The 12,988-nt window shown below is 48.0% G+C and overlaps 1 protein-coding gene across 5 annotated transcripts in view; it reads left to right on the top strand.

Annotated features, from left to right (window-relative positions):
- TACC1 (transforming acidic coiled-coil containing protein 1) overlaps positions 1-12,303 on the top strand; it is a 63,696-nt gene extending 51,393 nt beyond the window's left edge. For 4 of the 5 annotated variants that reach the window (XM_074940218.1, XM_074940219.1, XM_074940215.1 and 1 more), the window contains 7 exons: positions 2,713-2,850; positions 3,957-4,033; positions 4,844-4,887; positions 5,499-5,659; positions 6,666-6,772; positions 7,776-7,896; positions 8,896-12,303. In XM_074940218.1, coding sequence (XP_074796319.1) covers positions 2,713-2,850; positions 3,957-4,033; positions 4,844-4,887; positions 5,499-5,659; positions 6,666-6,772; positions 7,776-7,896; positions 8,896-8,964 — 717 coding nt within the window. In that variant the 3' untranslated portion in view covers positions 8,965-12,303. The remainder of the gene's footprint in view (positions 1-2,712; positions 2,851-3,956; positions 4,034-4,843; positions 4,888-5,498; positions 5,660-6,665; positions 6,773-7,775; positions 7,897-8,895) is intronic. The other variant, XM_074940220.1, reaches the window with a different exon arrangement.
- The last annotated feature ends 685 nt before the right edge of the window (positions 12,304-12,988 follow it).

The raw sequence follows: 12,988 nt of genomic DNA, 5'->3' as shown, positions 1-12,988 counted from the left end.
CCCTCTTGCATGCACGACCCCCTCTGGGCTGCATGCACGACCCCCTCTTGCATGCACGGCCCTCTCTGGGCTGCATGCACGACCCCCTCTGCACTGCATGCATGGCTCCCTCTGCTGGGCGATGCATGGAACTGACGTGGTCTTGAGCCTTGGACTGGCCTGTAGCGTGCCGCAGCAGTGTCTGCCCCTGGGGCTGCCGGGGATGGGAGAAGAGAGGAAAAGTGAGCAAAAGAAAACACAGACGGGTGGAGCGAATAAAAATCCTGTGCCTCTCTGGAACCAGTCACAGTGAATAGCGACGGGGAAGTGAGCTCTCTCGCCCTATAGAAAAGGGCCCCAAACTCTGCTTCTGGAAGCCAGCTCGATCGCTCCCTCCCTACAGCCAGGATGGTGTCTGCGGAAATGGGGAGGCGGTCACACAGCCCTGGTGAGACAGACAGCATTGCTGCTGCTCGTGAAACGCTGTGTACTCCCATCAGTCGCTCTGTGTCCTGCTCTTTCAGCCTCGTGCCCAGCAGCACTGTTGGGAGCCAGGCAGCCGTGTCGGAGCAGTGACCGGCGTGCAGATAAAATCCCTTTCCTACTGCAGCAGAGCTGTGGGCAAGGGGACGTGCTACGCCAGCTCAGCTCCACGCAGCTGGGACAGCTCAGAGAGGAAGGTGGCAGGCAGACGACAATGAGATTAACGCCAGCAGCCGGCTCAGCTTCCCTGGGACAGCTTTAACTACCCTAAGCCTCCCAAGGACGTTAGTAAAGCAAAGCAAGGGGAAGGTACTTGCTTTCTGTGGGGATTCCCAGCTCAGGTCTCCAGAGCCCTGCGGCTGTTCTAACGGTTCAGTGGAATGCACATTAGTCGATACAGGGAGGCTCTGGGGTGGACATGGGAATGCAGGGCTCAGGGGGGTTTTGGGCCACACGAGAGGGAGACCCTCCGCTCAGCCAGACAAGTCACGGTCCGTGTCCAGGGCAGCTTGTTGCTTCCTTGGAACCGGGAGCTTGGCAGGAAGTGGGAGCAGCTGATTCTGGGATGGGAGAACATGGGGGATTGTTACTTGCCGAGTGCTCAGAGGCATGTGCCCTAGTGTTGGGTGTCCGTGGGGAGTCTCCAAGCTGCACCGAGAGCTGTTACTCCCAGGGAGTGCTGGTGTGCTGCATGGGCCTGGGCAGGGGTGGCGTTAAAGAGAGATTTTCCACCTGCACCGGCTTGCGGTCTGAGAGCATTTGTGCTGAGAGCAGCCGCCGCTCCCAGTCCGGTGCCATGTTCACTCACCTGCCACTGTGCTGCACGATAAGAACTTTCACGCTCACAAACCAAGCGAGATTCTGCGTCTGGCTTGGTTCTGAAAACCACTAGAACTTACTGCTCAGAGAAAGGGTGTTTTTCATTTACAAAACGCTGCACAAATGTTGACTAGCTCCTCGGTATAACGCTTCTCTGTTTATGGCCTGTGGCCAAGCAGCTAACTGGGAAGCGAGTGTAGCTAGGATTAGTGGCATAAAATTAAGAAAAGGACATTTTCGGAGACTAGATAGAAGTTCTCTCTGGCAAGAGAGACTTTTGGTTTTCATGGGGTGTGTCCCGGATGAGGCTGCTTTGAGTAGTTGGTCAGAGAATATGCAGCAAGCGTTCCAGAGAACACAGACTGTAACGGCCTTACCCGATGACCTCCTGCTCTAAGGAAGCATGTTAAATACCCCGCTGGCCAGAGGGAAGGGGATGGTGATCTGTGCCCGATCAGGGAGGCAATGATTGGACCCTGTCTGCACAGGGGTGTCAGCTAGATGGCTGCTCTGCGGAGACAGACAATCGACACTGCTCCCTGCATGAAGGCTGTCTGACCCTTGAACCACTTGTGAAGCCCAGCAAAATAACCCAGGCTGAGCAAACTTCTATACAACTGCTGCCGGCTGTAGCGAATCCTGCATTAAATGGGAGGTGACTGGCACAGGATACACTGTCCCCTGCAGGCCCTGACACAGGCTGCTGCAATTAACAACACTTAGCAAAGCTCACATGCCTGGAGCTGTTTTAAATGGGTAGCAGCAGAGGGCATGTAGCAAAGGGATCGTGATGGTATTGTGGGATCTGGCTCCGGCAGCATCTTCATTAGAAACTGTCTGATATAGGCCCTGGGAAATGGGCTTTCTGTCCTTTCTACGTTTGGTTTAAATGTAGCATCCTATTCAGGACTCAAAGTTTATTGGATTTATAACGGGTGGTAGCTTAGAGACAGAGGCCAGGCTGACCTGGAAGGGACTCAAACCTTTGCCCATCAGGTGCATTAGGAAGAGACTTCCCTTGGGGCCCGTTTTCCTTTCACCGTGCACACATCCTGTGAGCTCCTGCTCCTCCTAGAGCATGCATCCAGAGGAGGACACCACCTCACTCTCCCATGGAAGCTGCATTTTCAAGTGACTTTGGAGGGAACCACACATCCAGCCTCAACAGAGGGTGGAACTGGCTCAATAGACAATGAGACCTGAAGGGGACTGGGCATCACCGGAGTGATAGGGCTTGTATCCAGACCAGGCACTGCACTGTTTCCTTCCCACAATGGAGACGGGCCTCTGAATTTTCAATGTACAAATACAGGATGGGTGGGCGCCTGGAGGAAGGACTTTAGAATGTGGAGACATACCCCAAATACAGGCAGCTGGGCAGAAAAGCTGCAAATCGAATGTATCATTGAGCAGTAATTCTTGTCACCACAGGGCGATTCTGGACAGTGCTCAAAGGACAAAGCCTCTGGGGCCATGACGACCAGAGCGAGTGGAAGTGAAAGTCCTCTGGAAAGCATTTGCCTCAGTGAATCTGACAAAACAGCCGTGCTGACTTTAATAAGAGAGGAGGTAATGGTGACTCAGCACTGTCAGGGCTGGTGCCTGCTCAGGGCAGTAAAATGTGTGCGCCCAGAGCAGGAATTCATCTCAGTCCATGTTTGTGAAGCAGCCAGCACCAGGAGGCCCTGATCTCCATTGGGGCCTCTAGGGACTGCGACATATAATAATATGACCTCTGCTGCCCCACTTGCACCACATCACAGGTGTATCCAGGATGTGGGAGCTAGCCTCCCAGAGAGGCAGAGATGCTGCAGGGTGACATTCTCAGCGGACATGGTGCGACAGGGGATGGATAATTCATAGGTTTTTAGAGTTTAAGGCTAGAAGGGAACAGTAGATCTAGTCTGACCTCCTGTATAGCACAGGCCATTACAATTTCACCCCATTACCCTGTATTGAGCCCAGAATCTTGTGTCTGGCTAAAGCACTACTTCCAGAAAGGCATCCAGTCTGGATTTTAAAGCATCAAGCGCTGGAGAATCTTTGTAGTTTGTAATCTTTCTGTTCCTCTTGGGTCCCCTCCTACTGTTTGGCCAGCAATTCTCCTAGCGTGCGGAAGGTGCCTGCAAAGAAGATAGCAGCAGATCCCCCCCATTCTCACACTTCCATCGTCTTGTGGCAAAAGCGAGACTCCAAAAAGGGAGAGTTTTATAGCCATGAATTTATCTAAGATCTGCACAGGTTCCTTACATAAAACACCCCCAGCTGAGCACCTGTGTTGATATGCGGTGGCAGGCTTTGGGGCAATCATCTCCTTCTGCCTCAAGTTTGCCACTTAAAATTATTTTTCAAGTGGCATAAGCATGTAATTTTCAGCAGAAATGCTTCATAAACGTTTGCAATTAGAGGCTCTGAACGTTTTGAGCCAGCAGTGGAATCTAGATTAAATCTTTGCCCATTGCTGGTAATCTTCTAAAGAGCTTTCTTCAGCTAATATCAAAATGTTAGGGGTTTGCATTGCTAGTGATTGGATTTAATGTCTCTGACTCTATGGCATTCCCAGTTCACAGTCTGAAGCTGAGCTTCGGCTGTAGGGCTCCACATCCCGGAAGACAGCCCATGAATGCCTGGGGGTGGAGAGTTAGAGTTTGCATTTTGTTTCCTTTACAATGCAGATAATCACTAAGGAGATCGAAGCAAATGAATGGAAGAAAAAATATGAAGAGAGCCGACAAGAAGTCTTGGAAATGAGGTAAAAATCTGCAGCAGGTCTGAGCAATTAGGTGTTCACCCCCCATGTTATCCTCTAGCATTTCCACACAGCTACAGATCAAATCACGCCTGACTCTTGGGGGACTTTCCCTGCAGCCACTGGGGTATACTGAAGCAAAGCTGTTGATTTTGGGGTGCTGAATTGCTTGGTACTGAAATGCTGCTCATGCTTCTCTTCGTTTGTGACTCTTGTGGTTTAGTTAGCTTTGGTGGTAATAAGATAACATGGATAGCCATGCTCAGGATGGAACATGTTACAAGCCATGAGCTCATCACGCTCAGACTGTAACAAGTCTGTCATTTTCTTTGCGGCAAGAGTAAAATCCTATTAACTGTGCATGTCTGAGAGCCCAGGGGAAGGCCAGGTCAGCTGGGTGGAAGCTGAAGGCAGATATTACTGGAGAAGAGAGGAGGTGATTGAGAGGAATCAGAACTATAATCTAGACTGTGACTATACATACAGGTTTCAGAGTAACAGCCGTGTTAGTCTGTATTCGCAAAAAGAAAAGGAGTACTTGTGGCACCTCAGAGACTAACCAATTTATTTGACCATAAGCTTTCATGAGCTACCGCTCACTTCATCGGATGCATACTGTGGAAAGTACATACATACAGTTTCAGACTGTGCACACAGGCTGCCTCTGGAACTGCCTGGTGTCATTTTGTTTCCCAAAGCCTTAAGAAGTGTGCTTGGCAGCGTACCAGCTTCTGTTTGCCAGCAACAGAGCTTCACAGATAAAAGCAAAACCCCAGACTGCATGTAAATGTCTCCTGTCCCCTTTCGTTCTAGGAAAATCGTGGCTGAATATGAAAAGACCATTGCCCAGATGATAGGTAAGGTCTCTCTGGGTGGCAGCCGTCACTAGCATAAGGAAGTTGGTGGCCTCGGGATGGCTTGTGGGATGCTGATCACAGTAACAACACAGAGAAAAATGTACCCGGTTTCATCAGCTTCCCCTAGTTCAGTGCCCATCTGCTGTTACAACCAGGACTGGCCTCTGTAAGGAGCGTGCAGCAGAATCCCTTATTCCCACTCCACCACCTGCCCTGACCAGCTTCACTCCGTCCTGACAAATGACCGTGAGGTTTTCTAAGTGGGAGGTTCCACGTGTTCCCATAGCCCTGAGGTTCCTCTCCATTAGACACCCCCCCCCCACCCGCCCCGGCTTTGCACCGCGACGGTGTATGGTCCAGCCAAGGTAGGCTGACAGATGCTCCCCTGGAAGAGCCATCAGCAACATCCCAAGTTGGCCAGTGAGGATCACTGCAGTAAAGCCAGCCGTGCTTTCATCCCTGCTTGCTCCTGAGAGTCCCTCCCACTTGGAACCCAAGCCAGGGCTGTCACGTGGCAATTTGGAGCAATAACCCCGGGGCCTTGGCTGCAACAGTCTCCATTTCAGAAAAGGAGAGTTTTGATGTAAATATAATTTACTTCTAATTAACAGAAGATGAACAGAGGACAAACATGGCCTCCCAGAAGAGTCTGCAGCAGCTCACAATGGAAAAGGAACAGGCCCTGGCGGACCTGAACTCTGTAGAAAGGTCCCTGTCGGATCTGTTTCGGAGATACGAGAACCTGAAGGGCATTCTGGAAGGGTTCAAGAAGGTCCTTTACTCTCTTGGTCTTTCCTCTTCCTTGTTGTACCTCCTGTGCTGCCTGTGTGATGTCCTGTCCGATGGTTTCTGGTTAAGGGGTTATAGAAGCACACAGGATATTACTGTTTCTTGTCCAATACTGTTCTGGTCATCTTATGAACGCCTCTTTGAATCAATGCTCCTCGGTAGAGTTGGGCAAATAACAGATTTCTCAATACACTGGCAAGGCCAAGATTTCTTGGGGGGGGGGGGGGGGGGGGGGGGATGAAATTTTTTGAAATTTTCAGCAAATCAGAAAGTAACAAAAATTCATTTCGGGTTGACCAGAATGTTTTGGTTTGATAGGGAGCATTTTTTATAATAAAATTAAAGGACATTTCTAAGCTAAAAGTCATTTCAAATAAAAACACCAAGATGGTTTATTTTTAAAATGTTGAAACTAAATGTTTTAATTTTTTTCATTTGAAACAATCTGGCAAAATGGACACAAATTTGCAAATTGTTTTAATGTCACCAAATCTTCATTTTTCACCAAAAACAAGTCAAAAAATTGCCCAGCTCTACTCCTTGCCCTCAGTTGAAGGATGTTTCTGGTGCTCGCGTTTATATGTCAACATTGTGATGAATAAGCAGGGTACCTGTCTTGGCTGTAAATGTCACAGGAAGCCAGTGATAAGAGCTGCTGGAGCTGATCGCAGCAGGGAGCCTGTTCCTCTTTATAGATTTTACAGTCACATTCTCCCTGTACTCTGTGAACAATAGACATCAGCAGTAGCAGAGGGATCCAAGCAAAGGGCTGGAGCAAAGGCAAGGCATTATAAAAACACTGGGTCTGACTCCTGTTTACATTATCAGAGTAAAAAGGTCATAGCATAAATGAGCAATCTGTCAGAAGAATAAAAAATACTTCCAAGTTGTGAACCTCAATTTCCATCGGGGTGTCAGTTTTGTAGTTGTGACATGCTCAACTCCACTTCAAATTAGTCACCATTGTTTTTGCAATTTTTATCTTCCAGAATGAAGAAGCTTTGAAAAAGTGTGCTCAGGATTACTTAGCCCGGGTCAAACAGGAAGAGCAGCGGTATCAAGCCCTGAAAATCCATGCAGAAGAAAAATTAGACAAGTAAGAATCCCAGATGTGGGCTCTGCAGAATGAAGACTGAGTCTGGAACTTTGGGAGATACAAGAATGAGTTTTAATTTCAGTCTTTCAGCCAGGTTTATAAATAAAAAATTAGATTCATACCAGAGTCTTTGAAAGAATCTGTAACCTTGAGAAGGGTCCTGCTCATTGTTTAGAGGAATTTGAACTCCTGCAGGCAAAAGCAATCTGCATAACAGAGTTTGCAAATCTACCGTTCTATATCATTTGTGCTTTTATAGTGAGGTGGCCTGGATGATACTGTACTCTTATAATATTGGAGCTTGTGAGTTAAGAATGGTTCTAAAGCAGCCAGTTATTTACAATATTATTGGCAATTATTTTGATGAGATACCCTTACTACTTAAAGTGTTATCACGGGGCAGCATGTGCTGACTGGCTTTCCTAAAGTCCGGAGGCAGAGAATATCAGGGACACTGGGGCCTCTTGGTCTTAAAGCGAGAAGGCAGAGAACCCCTACCCATCACTCAGGGCTTGGCTACATGAGAAAATAGCACTGGTTTGACTTAAGGTGTGAATTTAAACAGATGTAGTTAAACCAGGCAAACCCCTGTGTCGACAGTCTGATTTTGGTATAAGGAGCTTATTTGGGTTCATCTTAAACCTGTTGCAGTTGACTTAAGCTACCCCAAGAAAAGTTGCTCTGAAACTGAAAGCAGTGTGTCCACACAGGGGTTTGCCCCATCTTAAATAAACCGGTTTAAAAGCCAATTTAAGTTAAACCATTGCAACTTCTCCATGTAGACACAGCCTCAGAATCTATTGCTCATAGGCATGGAGGAGAACTGGAGCCAGCCCAGCAACTGCAGCTGTTACTGGCTGCTTTAATAGGTGACTTTATCCTTTGCTCTGTTAGGCGTTTAGATAACTTCACGCTGTGGCACTGTGTAATGTTACTCTGTTGGGCTGTGGCCAATGCGATAAATATTCGCTCTCTCTCTCTCTCTCTCTCAACCCCAATGCAGAGCCAATGAAGAAATTGCTCAGGTGCGCACAAAAGCAAAAGCTGAGAGTGCAGCTCTCCATGCTGGGCTGCGCAAAGAGCAGATGAAGGTGGAATCGCTGGAGAGAGCCCTCCAACAGAAGGTAAAGGCCCTTCGGGCACCGCCCCCGTTGTTGGTTTAGCTATTGATTTCAGTGGAAACAGTTGCCATTAAAGTGTCTCCTACTGATCTTGGGATCATTCCTCAGATCACAGGCGGCGTGAGAGAGAGGGTCTCAGAAGAGCTAGCCCGGAGCCAGGCAGAGTGAGGAGAGGAGGAATATAAATTCTGTTCTTTAAATCTCTGTATGTTATCCACTGACCATCACACTGAACTATTGCTGTGGCTATGGGGAACAGCTGCATTTCAAGCTGCACTGTCCACGTAGGGACATGAAATCCAGACGATAAATGATACCGGGGTGTCTCCACGCGGCTGTTAAACCCCCACGCACCATAGAGTGTGTGTCCCAGCTGATACTCGCCTTGAGCTGTATCAGGACTGTGCTCCTAGACAGGGACCTGGGTCACCTGGGCTTGTGGGCAGTTAGAGCCGGAGAGCGATAGTTTGTGATTAGGATCCCCCAGCATCAGCCCAGACAGCAGATCCTGCAGGACTATCTTGGAATGCAGATTCCCGGCATCGTTCTAGGGAGCAGATCTCCTGGGGATCAGCGCGGATAGTGAATCTCTTTTTCGACATGCTTCTCTGCCGTTCGCTCAGCTGGCACATGCCAGAGTGCCTGCATACTACAAGGATAGCTGCTTTAGAAATGCAGTGGATGGCGTTACAGAGGGATTAGTAGCCTCAATCCTGTTTGCAGAAGTGAATGCCGACAGTGCCAACTGCAGAGCAGTCTCACTGGCCCCAGTACGCCGTGCGACAGCACCCCAGGCCCTGCAGAGGGTCAGCAGTAGAAGCAGATTGGCTCTGCCTCCCTTTCCCCCCTCCCCCGAGGGGCCCTGCCTTCCCTTTTATGATGATGATGATGATTTATTTGTATTACTGGTGGGAAAAGGGGCCGGAACTGATCACTCACTGGTTACACGTGGCCATCGGGGAACTTCAGCTCTTCATCTCCATGTGACTGCTTGTCTTTCAGAACCAAGAAATTGAAGAGTTGACCAAGATCTGTGACGAGCTGATTGCAAAGATGGGAAAGACTGACTGAGCCTCGCCACCCTTTGTTCAACACTCTGCACTTGGCTGTTTTTTTTGTAATGTTGAGCACCTTGCCTTATTCTCCAGGAATGATCTCCCCTGAGCAGAGAAAAGCACATGCGCACAGCTTCCTGCCCCACTTGGCAGCAGGATCCCATCACCCCAGAGGCAAAGCTGGTGTCCCAAAGGGTTCTAGTCTGATCATTTCAAAGGGTTTGCAGCCCCAGGTTTTTAGGGCTCAGCTCAGTTTCACCCCACGCACACACCCTGGCGTCCACAGCATGTGGTTTTGATTAACTGGTTAATCCTATAGGTGAAATGGTTTGCCTGAAAGTGGTTTGATTAATTTCTGATATGCTGATCCAAGTGTATATTCATGTAACATGTCATAGCAAGTCCTGATCCCATGCCCTGCCAGCAGCTGGGGAGGGAAGCCCAAGTGTCTCTCTGGGTATGTCTACACTGCAATCTGAGGTGCGATTGCCCCTCAGGTAGACATACCTGCGCTAGCCTGGGTAAAAATAGCAATGTAGATGCAGCAGCATGGGCTTCAGGAATGCACGTAGGTACCCTGGTGTGTTTGTACTGCCGTATCTACATCGCTATCTTTAGCCATGTCAGCCTGAGCTGCAGTCACGCCTCAGATTGCAGTGCAGAGGTACCCTTGGTCAGTGCACTTTATTGTCCTTGCACTAGGGCTTTCTGTTCTCTCTCTTCAGCCTTGGTAGTTCCTTCCTCACAGCTGCACACCTGGATCTTCCGTCCAGACAGGTGTGCGTGCATATTTGGTAACATACTTCGTACAGCTCCTCTTGGGGTTGTACCACTTCCCCTGTGCTGCCCTCTAGCACCATCATTTCCTGATATTTATTATTAGTATTTTAATAGTAATTCAAAATATGCAAAGCAAAACTCTTTGCTATTGGTTCAGAATGCTGCTGTGAGATTAGAGGAGTGACCTCTCCCTTTGGGGACTGCAGAAGGAAGGGAGCAGGCCCTAATTTATGCATATGGTGAATGTCCTAAAATCCTTTTCTCCAAGTCAATACAGAATGCCATTTAAAACGATGCAAAATGCTCTGGACCGTGTCTTGCTCTGAGAAATGCCTTTGCAGTTTTACGAATACTAAAAGAATCAGAAACTAGTACAAGCAAAGTCAGCTGCAAACAGCTGTTAAATAAACTGGCAGGTCCAAATGGGCAGGAAACTGAATCATACTAGCTATGCAAGCAAACCACTCAGTGGAACTGTAGTGTGCATTTTCCCTTTATTTGCACCAATGCAGAATTGCTGAAGCACCTTTCATACTGCAGTAGAGACCCAGAAGTTCTGCAGGGTGACATATATTTAAATGTATGTAGATTGTTTTTGTACCATACTTGGAATGCTGTTGCATGAGCCAACATTAGCAATGAGTTTTACCTGTTTGCGCATTGGCAGTGCTTTCCCACCCTGCAGAGTTGCAGCTGGTCTCATCCATGTGGCATTCACGAGGGTGCAGTACCCCTAGCCTGACAGCAGTGATGCTCACAAGCTGTATGAACTGTTCTGTCCATACTAATTTCTCTTGGTCAGGGAATTATGCTTTGGAACCATTTGTCTGAGGTTTTGTGCAAACCAGTCCTGACCTTCAGACACAGAAATGTCACTCCAGAACAAAACATGGGCTGTGCTAGGCAACAGGTGTGGGGCCAGTGGATCCTATTTTAAAGTCCTGGGTGGATAGTGGTGAAGTATCAAACCAGGGAAGGATTTGCTGTTTTGGAGCTGAGCCCTCGCTAGTGGCAGATATAAAAGTTTAGCAATCCTTTTGGCTGCTACCATTTCATAACAAAATCAAACTATTCTGTTTTCTGGTTCCTAACATGGAGCATGCAGAGCACACGTCTTTCTGTTGGAGCCATAGTTCTAAAATATATTTTATGAAATGTATTCTGTATAGAGATCATTATTATACATTTAACAAGACCAAGATGGTGACAACCTGCCCCTAGCACATGACAAGCTAATGGGAGCAGTCTAGCATGCCCCCTTTTAAAGTAGTGTCCTTCTGTGCACTGAAGAAGGTCCCTCCGAAATTTGCCCAGGGGTAGTTCCCTTGGTGGGATATGGACCCCCAGCTTTTTTGCGAATATTGATCTCTCTGTGGTGGCAGGAAAGGAAACCCCCCGTTCCTGTGCTGTTCCCCCATGTGCAGTAGTTACACAGCTCTCAAGCATGTTGGTAGGAAAGCTTGGGTCAGATAATCTACAGAGGGAGATGGGTCACCTCTGTCCAGGCAGTACGTGAGCCAACCACAAAGGAGAGCATGCGGCCATGACGCTGCTCTTCTTGTCAACCTCAGTGATCAGGTTACCCCAGAGGTAGCCAAATCCGGATGGCCGGATGCTTTAGAACGGATGCCAGAATCTTTTAATTTATTTATTATCATTATTATTGTTATTTTTAAAATTATTTTCTCTGGAGTCTAGACCTTGACTATACCTTAACCAAGAAATTTTGGACCTTGACAAAAAATAATTGATTGTCCCTGAGTTATACCATAGTTTAGGTGTGGCCAGACTGAAGTAGGACCATTGTCTTTAGCTCACTCGTTTCCAGGTCAGCCCTTTCCAGAACGCACCTAAATCGTGTTGTGATTCTTGAATAATAATAAATCTTTCTTGGCAGGTGGTAGCTAGATGTTACTGCAAGTGGATGATGGCAAATAGATGAATGAAGGGTGAGCCCCCAAAGGTTCTGTTTAGGAAAAAAGCCAAACATTGAGATGCAGCTCTGAACCTCTGGGGTCTGCAGATTTGAGAGCAACCATTCTGGGAGGAGCTCGGCATCTCCACTTCCAGCCCCAGCAGGGATGGGTAAAAAGTAGAGGAAAAAAAGTTGTGTGGGGAAGGAGAGTTATCAGGTATTTTTCAGGTCCCAAAATAAGTTATTTGTTAATTTGGGTTAGTTTTGAGTTGGGGGCAAATTTCAGGTTGTTTTTATTTTATCAGGATCCACTTAACTCTCTCCTAGTAACAATGGGCAAAATTCCAGCACAAGATCCATGCTCCACTCATGTCGCACATTAGGATTGTGGTGAGACTTGAGTGGTACCGAGTGGGCTAGTCCTCTGCACAGGTGTGAATTTCACCCAACGTGCGCGAAATGTTGAGTTTTCAGTAAAGCCGTTCATAGACATGATTATAAAAGAGTAGCCAGGATCCTGGGCTGAGCTGCTCTCTGCAAACAGTGTCCGTGTTGTAGCAGAGTTTAGATCAGTGGTTCCCAAACTGGGGCCGCTACTTGTTCACGGAAAGCTTCTGGCGGGCCGGGCCGGTTTGTTTACCTGCCGCGTCCACAGGTTCGGCCGATCGCAGCTCCCAGTGGCCGCCGTTCGCTGTTCTCAGCCAATGGGAGCTGCAGGAAGCGGTGTGGGCCGAGGGACGTGCTGGCCGCCCTTCCCGCAGCCCCCATTGGCCTGGAGCAGCGAACCGTAGCCAGTGGGAGCTGCGATCGGCCGAACCTGCTGACGCGGCAGGTAAACAAACCGGTCCGGCCCTCCAGGGGCTGTCCCTGAACAAGCGGCGCCCCAGTTTGGGGACCACTGGTTTAGATAGTAACCAAATGGCATTGAAAACCTGCCTGGCAGCTCCAGAACCAAATCTGTGTTTTTGTAAAACATTATTCTACTACCCAATTAGAAAAGCCTAAGAATAAACAAGAGATTGCCACAGAACTGAGAAGAGCTTTCTTAATAAAGCATGTTTAATAAAAACCCCTTTTATGTTTGAGTTACAGCACAGGTTCTCCTCATTCCCAAAAAAATCCACATAAAAAAATTTAAATTATGTCCATTAGTGCACTCTTCCTTTGTTATGAATAGTCGTTTGATGTGATCTCTGCCCTCAGATATGATGCCCCATACTATGCCACTCATGTTCACTCCCACCTGTGTTAAGAGAAGCGAAAAGCAGGAAAGGTTTGCTTATTGAGGGCTAAAGTCTGGAGATGCAGCACATTAGGGCTCAGGGAGACTGATTCCTCAAATTGT

Source organism: Natator depressus, chromosome 26 (assembly GCF_965152275.1).
Source record: "Natator depressus isolate rNatDep1 chromosome 26, rNatDep2.hap1, whole genome shotgun sequence".
Classification (NCBI taxonomy): Eukaryota; Metazoa; Chordata; order Testudines; family Cheloniidae; genus Natator; species Natator depressus.
Note: the sequence above shows the minus strand (reverse complement) of the source record. Positions and strands in the feature narration are given on the sequence as shown.